This window comes from Stenella coeruleoalba (genome assembly GCF_951394435.1).
Source record: "Stenella coeruleoalba genome assembly, chromosome: 7".
Lineage (NCBI taxonomy): Eukaryota > Metazoa > Chordata > Mammalia > Artiodactyla > Delphinidae > Stenella > Stenella coeruleoalba.
Genome location: NC_137153.1, coordinates 69,379,754 through 69,393,676, shown reverse-complemented (window position 1 = coordinate 69,393,676; position 13,923 = coordinate 69,379,754). Strand labels below are relative to the sequence as shown.

Here is a 13,923-nt window from a genome sequence, read left to right as displayed (position 1 = left end):
TGAAAACCAGTGACATTTCTCGGGTTGAGTTCAAGTCTTGAAATATCCAGATTCCAAAAGAAAAGGAAATAATATTAAGAACCTATGGGGGAAAGAATATTGTAATCAATAAGTAAAGGTACTAATTATAGGATATATTTGAAAGACCTCAGATTTCCAAGGGAAACCAAGTAGAAAAATAAGGTTAGAAACTGTGAACTCTATTTCTTTGTACAAAGTCTTAAATATCTCCCATGTGTGATGGCTGCAACATAAAAATGCCTAAATTGGCCAGATTCATTTTCTTTCTAGCATAGTATTGCATCTTATACTGGCTATAATTTTGTCTCTACATTGTATCTTATACTGGCTATAATTTTGTCTCTTCCTTTCATTTATTTATTAAATAACATTATTTGGTACATTTCTATGTTACTGAATTAAATGTCCATATAAATTAGAATGATTTTGGTGTTTTTGTGGGCTAACATGTCGATGTTTGTTTTAGAAGTAACTTTGTATTATGATATGAAAGCACCATGCTGGAGATTCCCAAATAATATTTTCTGCCTTTCATTTCTATCCTTTAAAGAAACCCAAATGAACTGGCTCTTCCATATTCTAGGAGGAGACCCTATGTATATTACGATTAAAAAAAAAAAAAGGTCTACAAGGTAAAAAATGTTTCCAACTTGATTGTGGTGCTGTTTACGTGAATGTGTGTATTTGTCAAAACTCACAGAAATGTACACTAAAACGGATGAATTTTCCAGTATGTAAATATATAATTCAAAGAAGAAAAAAAATTGGGGCAGGATATCTTCTTATGTATATTAAAATGAATTTTAATAAGCTATTTCAATCTAAGCAAGGAACTTGGGTGCCAAATATCAATGTGAAGTGACACAAAACAAACACATTATGAACATCCAAAAATCTGGAATTTACAATGGGAATGTTGACAGCTTTTGAAATTAAACAGCACTCAATCACTAATTTTCTTGGAGGGTAAGATTTGTACCCTGCTGGGCTTATAATTTTGTTTTCTCTTTTTGTGCTGTTCATGTATAAATATTGCCAATTTCATTTGACACAAAAAAGGAAAACAACTTAATTTTGTTTCTAGGCTAGTGAATGACACAGAGACTACCCTCTAGATGAGACAGTGTAATATAAGCATCCTGGCAATGATTTGCGGGGTGGGGTGGGGTGGGTGGGAATCAAGCCATTTCGAATGTATTTGTAACAAGGAAACAAATTTATTGATTTTAAAAGACAAGACACCATTTTGTTTTGAAAAACACAAGAAAGCTAGCCTGAGTTCAAGTCTGAAATATTCAGAAAAATCCTACTAATATCTTTAGTATGTTCCAGTCATTTGTTTAAACAACACACTAAAAGTTAATATATATTTTTATAATTATAAAAGTTCCCCAGTTATTGTACAGTACACAATACAAATCGCCCACAAACTATTATTTAGCTCCTGCCAATTTTGAGAGGACATGATATACTAAAAGATTTAGCATTTCTCACAAAAATCACATCAGGAAATACGTATTTACAAAACCAAATACATTATACAAAAAACCATCACATGTTATTCGGTAAAGATGTTTTTAAATAATTAAAAAGTTTATTCAACTGTAGTCCAAAAACTGGAAAAGAACATTACATTATCTCACACATACAATCTCTACAAAAGTTGCTTACCTCATTTACATAATATATTCAGTCGATTGTAAAATAAATGTTCAAATATCTCCTAGTGTTACTATGTTTCTGTGCTTGTGGGACTGAATAATGTAATCTGCCACTTACTAAGTGAAATTTAAATGATGGCACTTAAAAAAAAATACAGTATTTTAAAAAAACACAATGAAAGAAGTTTTACCTAGAAGGTACGAAAGCCCTGAGTGATAGTAGAATTACTGATTGGTAAGCACTACAATTAACCTAATTAAAAGTTTAACACCCCAGGCACAAATTTCCAAGTTTTCTCAAGGCACTCACTTATAGTTTCTGTAACCAATGCACTGGTCACCACCATAGGTCCCAATTGATGATGGAGATGAGTATAGAAAAAAATTTGCTTTGGTACAAAAGATGCTTTTTAAACGAATAAAATTCAATACCTCCTTTATTGGTCATTTAAAATCATGTTTAGAAGGTTAAAACAAGGCAATTATTTGTTCAAAAGTATTAATTCATTGAAGGAAAAATTTACTTGGTAATCAACTGTCAATGGGAGTTTTCACTTTTTCTTTCCTCCCCAGAATCATAATTCCTCTAATAAAGATTTGTTGTCCTCATTATTGAGCTAAACAATTCTTACCAAAGATTTCATTACTCAGGGCTTCCAATCCCAACATCATAATTTATTTAAAAAAACAAAGGAAAGAGGTGGTGGTGGGGTGGGGGGAGGGAAGGATCAAATACCAGAACCAAATAAGAGACAAAATACATTTTTGAAAATAGGACATATTACCAATTACTTCAAACCAAAGGAAACAAAAATCCTAGGCAGTCACTTTGTAAGTGGCTTTTACTATTTAAGTAAAATTGGTAAACTAAACTCAGGTCTACTGGCACATAAAATCACTAGCAGCAATGATCAAGGCATGCAAACTGAGAAGCATTTACAGTAAATCATCATGAAGAATTCAAAAGAAGAGAGTTAAATTAAAACCCTTTGAGTATTGCATGTTAACACATGAGTAATTTGCATGGTTTGACTTCCTAAACTGCCTAAAAAAGCAATGTTTACGGCAAACTTGCACTATGCTATGGATGTCCTTTCACCAGACATCGGAATAGGTTACACTCTTTATGAGCGCCCGGCTAGGGCAGCGCAAGCACATCTGCAGACGACACTGCTCTCATGTTCCCTCTCACAGGGGACAAAGGGGGCCCAGTGCACGCAGAGAGGCCCTTGAGCAAAGTCAGCAATTGTGTAAGCAGACTGGCATTTACAGATATCAGAAGCAGTAGTCATAGCATCTCCTGACAGATGAGCTTAAAATCAAGTGCTTTGCTCTCCATTCTATCTATATATAATTTTTTGACAAAGTATTAAAGTTTTGGAGCATAGATAAAATTATGCCCTATATGAAATTCCCAAACAATATTTTATGAGAGATCTAACTCCAAATAGCTTACCTGCCCCATAGTTCAGTTTTTCTTTATCCACTTGAACTTGTTTCTTCCTAAGGCTTCACTTACAATTGTACTTTCTAAAGCTAAATAAACGAGATCTTTTGTTCTGTTTGGGGAGAAAAAAAAAAAAAGAAAGAAATGTAACCCTTTCTTTATCATACCTTTTAAAGGCAATCTAGGTACTTTCAATGTGCAGAGATCAGTTACAACATAGGTCTACAGGCCCATGTATTTGTCCTCCTTTTCTAGAGTCATGATGTGATGCTAGAAAAGTTGATTTTTTTTCTGTAAACAGTACACTTACTTAGATGGCAGTGAATATTTGGGAATAAATATATCAAGCCCTCTTGAAGAAAATTAAGAGTTGTATATAAAATGCAAGTGTTCAGCGTGGAAACACTTTCTCTTCCTACCCCCCCCTTTAAAAAACAGCATAATTAGACATTTGGATATAGAGTATATTTTACCGGTCTAAGTCTAAATAAATGATCTGAAAGGCTTTTGTCCCCCATTGTATATCTTACAATGCTCAAAGGGTTAATACAAGGCATTACATCAAAGGGGTTTTCTAATACTAGAACTAAGCACTGAATTAATGCTTCTATTCCAGTTTTAAAAAAATCACCAAAGTTGCAGAAATACTAGGATTCCATTAATTGATTTGTTCTAACCATACACATGGAGGTTGATCTGATCTAGTGACAAGCCTAATTTTCAATAGCACTGCATGTCAACCCCTCTCCCCCATGTTCTGGTGTGATTCATACAAATCACAAGTTCTAACTTCAATTTTTTGATGATTGCTATTTTCTCACCAAGAATTTGGGGGAGGGGAGGTTATAACAAAGGTCAATTTGTTGTATATAACCACTGCCTCAAATTGCACACAAAGGTGACTTGCCAGTTTTTTACTTTCTACTTGTGTCCACACAGGGAGGACCAACATCACAGTGACCCACATTTTTTTCTTTTACACTAATATTTCAAGCACAGCATTATTTTAGATGTTTCGAATATATCATCTGAAGAATTTTTCAAATTTGAAAATGCATCACGTTTAGCACTTCTAGAGAGTGCGTTCATGTAAAAAGGTTCATGATTACGGTAATGAAACCGTATTCAGTCCTGAATGACTTTAACTGCATTCTACAAGAACGTGTTCCTTTTCACTCATCTACTACAAATCAAAGGCAGTCAATGTTGCACACTACTAATTTTAGGTATGCAGTGTTAAAAATCATTTTCTAAAATTTACTTTTGTTTTTCAAGTACACCATCTAAAGAGAGGTGCATGAACCGTGCTATACAGTACAAGAAAAAGCACAAAAAGGAAAGCAGATTTCTGTAAAGGCAGTAAGACTTATACAGTCAGTCCAAGCGTAGTTTGGATGAGAATCCTGAAAAAGTGACCAGCCACTTGATATCCAAAGAAAAAATTTAAAGTTGGGCCCTGTGTTCCAAGGACATGGTTCATCCATTTCGCCCCATTGTTCACTGGCTTTGTGAATTCCAATCTTTTGGGTATGATTCTCAAAGTGTATGTGAAGATCAAACTATACCCATGATACTCAATCCTATTACACAGAAATATCTTTCTTGAAACTTAAAAGTAGCCAACATGCCTTCCTCACATTTTTCCTCACAGAAAGCATAGCACTAGGTCTACATAGATATTTTTCATGACTAGTGTTTAATTACAGTGTCAAGAAATATTAAGAAGTCCTTAAAATGTGTACTTGCCACTTGTCAATAAATCTACTCTGAGAATGTTAGTGTCATAATATTATTTAGAAAAGTCAGTTTCAGTGAACAGAAAAAATGAAAATAAAATGTTCAATACATGTTTGCTCCAATTTGCTCAATTGTATAAATTATGATGTTTTTATTTTCTAATATACTTCACAATTTAAATTTGAAATTGCTTAAGATGTGTGTGTGTGTGTGTGTGTGTGTGTGTGAGATCTTGTATATATATGTGTGTGTGTGTCTTACTGTGGATTACAGATAACTGGAAATAGCAGAGATCATAGATGTTATTTTGTCTATTGATCAGAACTACCTACCCTAGTCACAAAGAATTAATGTTCCTAACTGTGCTCGTGAAAGACATTAGAATATTTTTAGTGAGACAAGTTAACAATATTTAATTCCTCTAATCTGTCCTAATTTAGAACAAACCATGAACAATTGGAAGAAATGTTGAATCCTGTACGGTGCCCAATCCCTAACTTTCATCAATCTAAATTTGCCATTATCAGATTCCTCTAATGAGACAAATATATCCAACATTAAATTAAACAATGATAATAAATACATTTAAAATCATTCAATAAACAAGATGAAACCAGTAAATACATTTGGTCCAACACAGATATAATAAAGTTCTGGGGGTTGTGAATGGGGAAGTGAAAAAATTCAGAAAGGAGCATCAAAATGAAGCTTTTTTTTTTCCTTTTTAGATTTTAATTTTACCTGTAAACCTTTCCTAATGCACGATGAAGTAGATACACAGTCTTTGCAGCTTTAAGGTGTTTGTTTGCGTTTGTGTGTGTGATAGTGCAAATTCATTGCCTTTAGGGGAGGAAAAAGGGGAATGATCATTTAAATGACATTTACATGAAGGTGATGCTAGGATGCTAGTGAAGACTTTCAAACATGTGAGTGAGTTGTATGATACAAAATTTGAATTGATTTTAAAAATTATATCTGAATGATTTAAAGTTTACTTAAGAAGCTTTGTTGATCTTAGTTATTTGAGTAGTCTAAGGCAATCAAGTAACAACAGTTGAAATGTACTGCATGTTACCCAATAAGCCATTTGGTATTTTCAACTGTACAGACTGGCTCACCCTCTCCTTTCCACCCCCCCGCCCCCGCCCTCCCCACCCTAATAAAACTGGAAAGATAAACGTCTTGAGTGTAATATAGGCCTCATTAATAATCTGTAAATCATTTTGTGCTTTCCCTTTTTTTGGCTCTATGTATTTGTGTATTATTTATTTTTGCTAATTAGCTTTTTTAGAACTATTTAAATAAATGGATGTGCCTGTTTTTGTTGTTGTTGGTTAATAATTTGAGAGCTTAAAAGAACCTTGCTTTTCACGTAAATTAAAGTAGGGATGGGTGTTATCCTCTCTGGGATCTCACCTTCTGACTTGGTAGCTGACTCCTGCCCACGGACACTCGCGCGTGCATGTGGGCACACAGACACTGAGACACACAGAGAAACATTTAGACTGAAAAGATGCACTTCAATAAGTACCTGCTTATTGTGTTAATTTTCTTAAGTTATAACTAGATAAGAATGGTCTAAAATATATATGATTTTCTGTAACAAAGTTGGTAATTAAAACTAGCCTGCTATTTCACAATAGCAATCTGATCCTTAATCCTTAAGCAATGTGATTTGTAATCAAGTAATATTCAGCTCTAGGAACAAAAATAAATTCACGGTCACTCAAAGAGGGGAAGTGATTTTTGTCTTTTCATTTTGCTTTGTTTGCCCTAAATTTCCTTTGAAGAACATGTTACCTGTCCTTACTTCGGGAATCTGAAAATGACAGGCACACCTTGTCAAATGGATTGAAGAGGAATTCACATGAACAAAATAAGCCTTACTAAACCTTAGCTTCAGTTCTGTTTTAAGGCACCATGTAATAGCCGAGGTACGATGATCCCTGATGTACATTCTTCAACGGCACTGGTCCATCCAGCCACCTATCCAAATCCTACAGAATTGGGGATAAGCAACAGTGCGGTGTGCCAGTTACACTGCCTTCAGGTTCTGTTTAAAATTTAAATCCACATACTTTAGAAACCAGGAAATATTTTTGAAGGAAATAACGATATGCAGGTTGCTACATTCCTTGCATTCCATAAATTTTCTTTTATAATAGCAGCATATTGAACTACTATTAGGAAAAAGACCTGGAATAAAAGAAAGTCATTCAAATGGAATGGTTTCCTGTATGTCCAGCTCAGCATAAGTAGCATGTACACTTAAAAAAAAAAAAGTCAAGTCATTTTTTTCAGCTTCAGTATCTAACTATAACAGCCCCACTCAACAGCAGAATGCATCTGTGCAGTGGTCCCAAATACAGAATCAGTAGTCTTTAAACAGAGGAATTGGTATGCAAATAACAGTTAAAATTCAATGTTTAACGGAAGCTTGCATTAACATGGTTTAATAATTATGTACACAAATTATGTACATATTAGCATAATCTCTTGCAATTCTGTCATTTACTCTGAACTGATAAATGCACAGCTCAACTTTTCTTCAGAGAAAAATAGATGACCTTCCCAACCCTCTAGCACTATAATAAAAATGCTCTGTATTCTCTCTCCATACTCCAAAATGTTATGAAAATAGTGTCTTGTGGTTCTGTCCAATGAAAAGCACCTTTCAAAAGCAAATTTGATGCATCTGCTGCCCAGTGGGCATGCCTCCAGTGTAAATCAAAGAAAATCATTTCTTTTGATATTTCACAGAAGTGCATCTAATTAAAAACTTACACATGAAATCATACACCAAGACTAACAATCAACAATAAAATATTTTAAGCTACAAAAAATGTAAATTATTTTTTAATTATAAGAAAACAAAAACATTGACATTAAGTGTTGTAAAAATCCTTCTTGACACCCAAAACTAAGGGGAAAAAAACTCATCATTAAGAAGCAAATAATTTGTTTACATTAAAAAAAAAAAAAAAAAGACCTGGCAAAATACATACACCCATTCCATTTCACAACTCCAAAAAGGTAATGTTCAGCACAGAGAATTTGACAACCGTTGACCTTCAGGCTTATTAAAATTTCAACTTAAGCCCAATATCAACAGGGTTAATGTTAGCTGGAAAAATACGTTTTAATATTCTTTAGACTGCAGTGTAGGTATTTCCTGTAGCGCTGCACTGTCTGATAGTCTGAGTACTCGTGACGATGTGCTCGCTGTGAATTGGATTCAGGAGGCTTGGCTGCACGCCACTCTCGAGGACAGGCTGCATACAGCCTACCGGAAATGCCTGGTTCAGCTCGGTTTTCTCTCTTTTGGCTTGAGGTTCTGAAGAGTCATCTAATTCCTCATCCATTTCACTCTCCACTTCACTGCCTTCATCTGCACAAACAAATAATACCAAGACTATTACCAGAAGACAAACTGGGAAGGAGCAACCAACAAATGCTTTAGGAACACTTTAATATAGTACATTGAGAAAGCAACTCCTTAGCGCTTCTTGGGGGACAAAGCTTGTGGGTTGTCCTTTCAACAGATTTTACCTGTGTCAGTGCTCTATTCTTTTAAACACAGCGAAGGTAATTTATTCTTGGGTTTGTGATTGATATCTTTAATAGGTCTTTTAAGAAGACCTTTGGAGTTCCCTAAAGTTTTTACATTAACTAGTGGCATAATTTGTGTCATTATAAAGTAGTCACTTGGGTACACTACGCTGGCTTTGGGGAATGTATTGCGCTGAAAAATGCTAACTATGAAAAAAACAAAAGGAAGAAAGAAAGAAAAAAATTTGTTTTTCCTCTGAAATTCTACATCTGATATAAATTTTATCTGTGCTGATGTTAATGTAGGTGAGACCTATGTTGAATCACGAAATAACTATAGCATGCATAAGCAGGGGCTGCTTACAGACCTTCTGTGCACATGAATGTTGTAGATCACAATATTAATTAGACCCTTAACTTTTATTACAAAATGAAGACTGAGGCAGTAGTATCAGATTAAAAATGCACAGTGAATTTCCATTCCTAGCAACACTGATACTCTCTGTTAACAGCTAGTATTCATTTCTGGAAATCAGGTGTATAAATAGTCACTGTTACTTCCAAATTTTAATACATTTTATATTAACTAAAACATCATTATAATGGAATACTATTTAATTTTTTCCAGCATGCACTGTTAAAATTCAAAAGCACAGCATAGAGAGAAAATGCTCTCACACAGCTTTACTACTGTGTAAGATTCTCCTCAGAGGAGTGGAGAGAATACCTCTTCATAAGCGCTAATTTTTAAACAGCTAGGGATATATTTCTGCCTCAAAAATCTTTTCACTGGGAATTCCCTGGTGGTCCAGTGGTTAGGACTCTGTGCTTTCACTTCTGGGCCTGGTTTCGATCCCTGGTCAGGGAACTAAGATCCCACAAGCCACGTGGCACAGGCAAAAAAAAAAAGAAGTCTTTTTACTTCATCCTCGACATGTTTTATTGTTTACCGAAAAAGCCTCCACACATAATTACACCAAAACCTCATCTATAAATAAAAGATATCTACACTTATTCTTATATTTCTGACTTATTATGGTGACTTTTGTATTAACAGAATCAGATCTCCATTATATTCTATGGCATGTCACATGCAAAGAGTGTGTAACAAGTTACTGCAATGTCAGCTGGACTCTGTCTAAGAGGTGTTGAGTCTAGTTTTACCATTTGGGGCACACCTGCAGCAGTTCTGCTAATACAGTTCTCGGCGTAAATGGGCTCCCTGACGTTGCTTCTCTTATTATCAATTGGTGCAAAGATGGTTCCAGAGAAAAGTGGTGAGGAATAATAGGGCCTCCATATAAGGTGCAGGTTGTACAGTTGTGCAGTTGCCGGGAGCAACGTCTTCTGGGAAGGTTGTGTGATTAAAAAGATTGAGATTAGATACACTGACTAGAAATGGTGTCTGTGATGCATTGAATGATAAACAGAAGAAGTTCTCTGGGACGAGGTAAGCTGTTTTGGCCACCTGCTTTATCCGGTTACCGTTCGCCTCTGGTAAAGGACTTGAGGATAGCATTACAGTTTGTCCGAACAAGCACATTCGAAGGGCTGGCGAGCTGCCGGAAAGGGCTACGTTTGGTAGACATTTGCTTCATTAAGAGGATATAATCAAAATATGCTTGTATGACACTTTTGCATTTTTTTTTGCATTTGTTTTCATATGAACAAACAAAAGGTCTGGAAGGATCCTCACACTAAATTCTTAATGGTGGTAGTCTCTCTGGCTTTTGACTATGAAGTTTTTACTTTCTGTAATTTCTAATTCTCTGCATTATTTGAAATCTTTATACATAACTAATGTTACTTTTATTATCCAGAAAAAAATCAAACTCTCATTTTGTGGAAAAAGCCCCCCAAAATTTCTTAAAGATTTCACATTCAAACCTTAGGTTCTGAATATGCTAGTTTGGTTAATTCTCAAGAAGCATCCAGTCTAGAGGTGAATGGGACCAGCAGAGCCACCCGAGGAAGGTGAGGGCAAGTCACACTGCTCCTTGGCTCCCTCTCTACCAACTTTTCTGTGACTGAGAAATAGTGTCAAAGTAATAAAAGAGGCAGCAGTAAAAGAAAAAAAAAAATCATTTCAAGCAGGCAGGCAAGTGGAGAGAGAATGGGATGTCCTTTCATCTACCCTGCTGTGGACGGAAAAGGCAATGGGGAGATGGACAGAACAAACTCCAGTGCTCCAGGCCACGCTGCTTCAGGTCCACTTGTGAGTGACAGGGTTCCTCTGGATAGGCTACAAAGCAATCACAAAAGCAAGCCCTTTCTCTAGTTCCCACAGACATTTTATGCTCCTATAGAGACTCAAAAGACATTTCCTGGGAACCTACTTGAAGTTATGGGAATTTGGTACACAAAAACTAAAACTAGGTGCTGCTGGAGTTTACCAAAGACTTTGGTTCAACGCTTGACAAGGAAGACTGGCTGCCATTCAGTGTTTGGCCCAGGAGCAACATTCCTACTACACCTCCGGACACCCTGGGATGAAATCCCCAAATTTGAATTATGAGGCTTTGGTGTCAGTGCATCATCGGGGTTGCCTTATATGTTGGGCCTGCATTTCAACAGCCACTTTTCCTGCTCTGAATTTACAAACTGGCCTCATCATTGATTTGCCTCTCTGATGTTTCTTTGGTTAATCCTATAGAGTATATATTTGCAACAATGATGTTTTGGGGCTATCATTCTCTACTTTTCCTGTTTTGCTATTATGCATGTTGCTAAAACAGGAATTAACGCGTACACAGTTAATAAATAGTGATAGGAGTTTAAAGTGGGAGTGATGTTGATTCACACAGGACTTTCCCCGGCATGTGAATGTCTTCCATCACCAAGGAGGCACGGAAGCTGAACACGGAGTACCCTAGTACAGGACGCTGCAGAGAACAGTGTGGCACCTCGTGTGTGGATTCCCCACGTGCTTCCTCATGCCTCAGTTTCCCCACTGGCTCTGGCTCTGTCCTGGAAGGGATAATGGTGTAGTTCTCCCCAGTCTATGGACACTTTCTCCCTGACTCCAAAACTCAATTCCTTAAAACCTCAAGAAATCTTCACTTTTTTTGTTTTTGTTTTTTGAAGAAAGGTATATATTTTCTGCAGTGCTTATTTATTAGAAATTTTACATTAAAAAAAGAAAAACAACAACTGAGCTGGTATTTTTTTCAGAATTGTTTCTCTTTGTGTGCACTCTATTCCAACCTCATTTTCCTTCGAGCCCTGTACCTTTTACTCTGTGGTTTTATAGGTCGTGAGTTTCTTCAGAATTATATATTGTGTTGTCACATTAGAGTGGCAAAGCTGATATGAAAATTTAAAAGTATACATGTTATCCTTTTCATCTACCCCAATACTGATCTTGCTTTTATAGTAAACTTCATTGTTATCTCTGAGTTCTTTTTCCACTGAAAAGTGTGAATTGGTGACTTGAGTACGCTGAGGAATCTTTTTCTTGCCGGGTGGGCCTTAAATAAAAATATTTGACCCAATTTTATCACTTTTTTCAGAACTCTGGCGAAAGCCAGAAATAATTTCTGGTTACTTGTACTTAATTGCAGGCAAAGAAAATCAAGAAGAGTTTAAACTGTATTTAAATTCAATTCTTGCACTTAATATATGTAACATAAAGAAAGCATAGAAATGGAGAAATAAAAAAGATTCCAAAAGACTTAACTATCATATTCATCAAGGATTGTATGCCATTTCCACAAAATAAAAGTGCTATACACATACACATTTTCCTCTATGAGAATTTCTTACTCAAAAAAAGTCCCTAAAAATGTACATTATTTTCAATTCTTACCTTTATCCAGATTTCCAGGAGACACAGCATTTAAATCACCAAACTGCAAAACAATAGTCATTTGTGCAACAGTTACTACCAAGCAGAATAAAATAATATTCTCAGAGACTGCAGTAAAAATACCACACTACGACTTTTTAAAACTGTAAACTAGCGACCATTTTGATCTCTAACTACACAGGTCACCTAATTTTCCAATCAAACCTGTCAAAATTGAACAGTTTAAACTGTGTCACAATTTAGCTGTCTTAGCCTTTTTGCAAAAGGATAACAATTTTCTGTCTTCCATGCTCCATTTTACTTTTTATTATTTGAACTCAGCAGTGAAGCAATAGGGGCCTGGCTGACCTGGATGAAGATGGATGTGGTAGAATAAATTTGGAAAAGCTCTGACGAAGCAGGATGCATCAGCTCCACCCCCATTAACTGTACGTGAGTCCACCCGGAGTCTACACTATAGAAACATGGTCCAGCCACTTGGTTGAACTCTGTTTTTTTGAGTTTTTATTTGTAGAAATGAAAAACATAATAGGAGCCCCAACACTGAGAGTATTTATGTTTACAAAATCTTTGAGACTTCTCTTCTTGTAATTGATCTTCTTATTTACTAAGATAACAGGGTCCCAAATTAAAAAAGAAATGCATCTGATTGTTATTAGTGCAACAAAAAAGGTATTAAAACAATATGGAACAATTAATAACCTTCAGCTTAGACTTTACTTGCTACCTTAGTTCAAAAGCTTGATATTTTTACAGTGAAAAAATATATTTTAAGAGTCTCAGGGTGAACATAAATAAAAAATTGAAGAGCAGAGGTAACGAAGCTAATTGGAAAAAGGTGAAGTGAAACCTCATAGCACCTGCTTTTTAAATGGTAAACATTACTTTTTTTTTTAAAGCTGAAGATTCAGAATAAGTCATTATTAGAAATTCGGGTTTCTCAAAAAGCTTAGAAAGGGTGAGAGAGAAATTCTACTTACATTCGGAAGTTTGCTTATAAAGAGTTCCATGATAGGAGTATTTTTTTCATCTACAACATATGTCTATAAAGTAATAAAACTGATCTTATTTTGCAAACATACACACACATAATTTCTTTTTTTTATCTAAACATGAGTTGTTCTTCATAGTAGCTACCTTGGGAGCTTATACATTTATTCCAAGGTTCAAGATTCTGGAATTCCTCTTTGACAACCAATTTCAAGAGTTAGTTTATGTATCATTCAAGAAAGCCCATCTTGTTGTTTTACATCAAACTGTGACTCCAAACACGCCACATTTTATTCATTGTACTTGGTCCTGAGATGATTTCTGATTACTTACCAAATTTAAATGCATCTCTGCCACAATTCAGGATATTTAAAATAATGTGTCATTTTACTCTTTATTATTTCTTAGCAGTTCAGAGGCAGTTTAAAAAGAGGCATTCCACACCACTTTAAGCCATGGCAGTATTACTGAACCAATGTGTAGCCTCCCGAGGTGACTGCCTTGAAGGGGACAAGGGCCTCCTGGTTGCACAACTCTTAGTATATTTGTTTGAAGGACTGCCCCATTGCGTTATAGTTACGTCCCATGGGCAGCAAACATAAAATCCTAAATACTGAACTGTTGTTTTGAAGTTGTTCCTGTTCACATGGCTCAGAACCTTATGTTAGTCTAAATAAAAACCACAGTTTAAATTGTACAGGATTTCTTGAATT

At 35.5% G+C, this 13,923-nt stretch overlaps 1 protein-coding gene across 17 annotated transcripts in view; it reads right to left on the bottom strand.

Annotated features, from left to right (window-relative positions):
• Positions 1 to 6,099: 6,099 nt before the first annotated feature.
• RFX3 (regulatory factor X3) overlaps positions 6,100 to 13,923 on the bottom strand; it is a 289,212-nt gene continuing 281,388 nt past the window's right edge. For 16 of the 17 annotated variants that reach the window (XM_079927662.1, XM_079927671.1, XM_079927672.1 and 13 more), the window contains 2 exons: positions 12,221 to 12,263; positions 7,701 to 8,254 (listed from right to left, as the gene is read on the bottom strand). In XM_079927662.1, coding sequence (XP_079783788.1) covers positions 8,016 to 8,254; positions 12,221 to 12,263 — 282 coding nt within the window. In that variant the 3' untranslated portion in view covers positions 7,701 to 8,015. Of the gene's footprint in view, positions 8,255 to 12,220; positions 12,264 to 13,923 lie in introns of all 17 variants that reach the window. The other variant, XM_079927666.1, reaches the window with a different exon arrangement.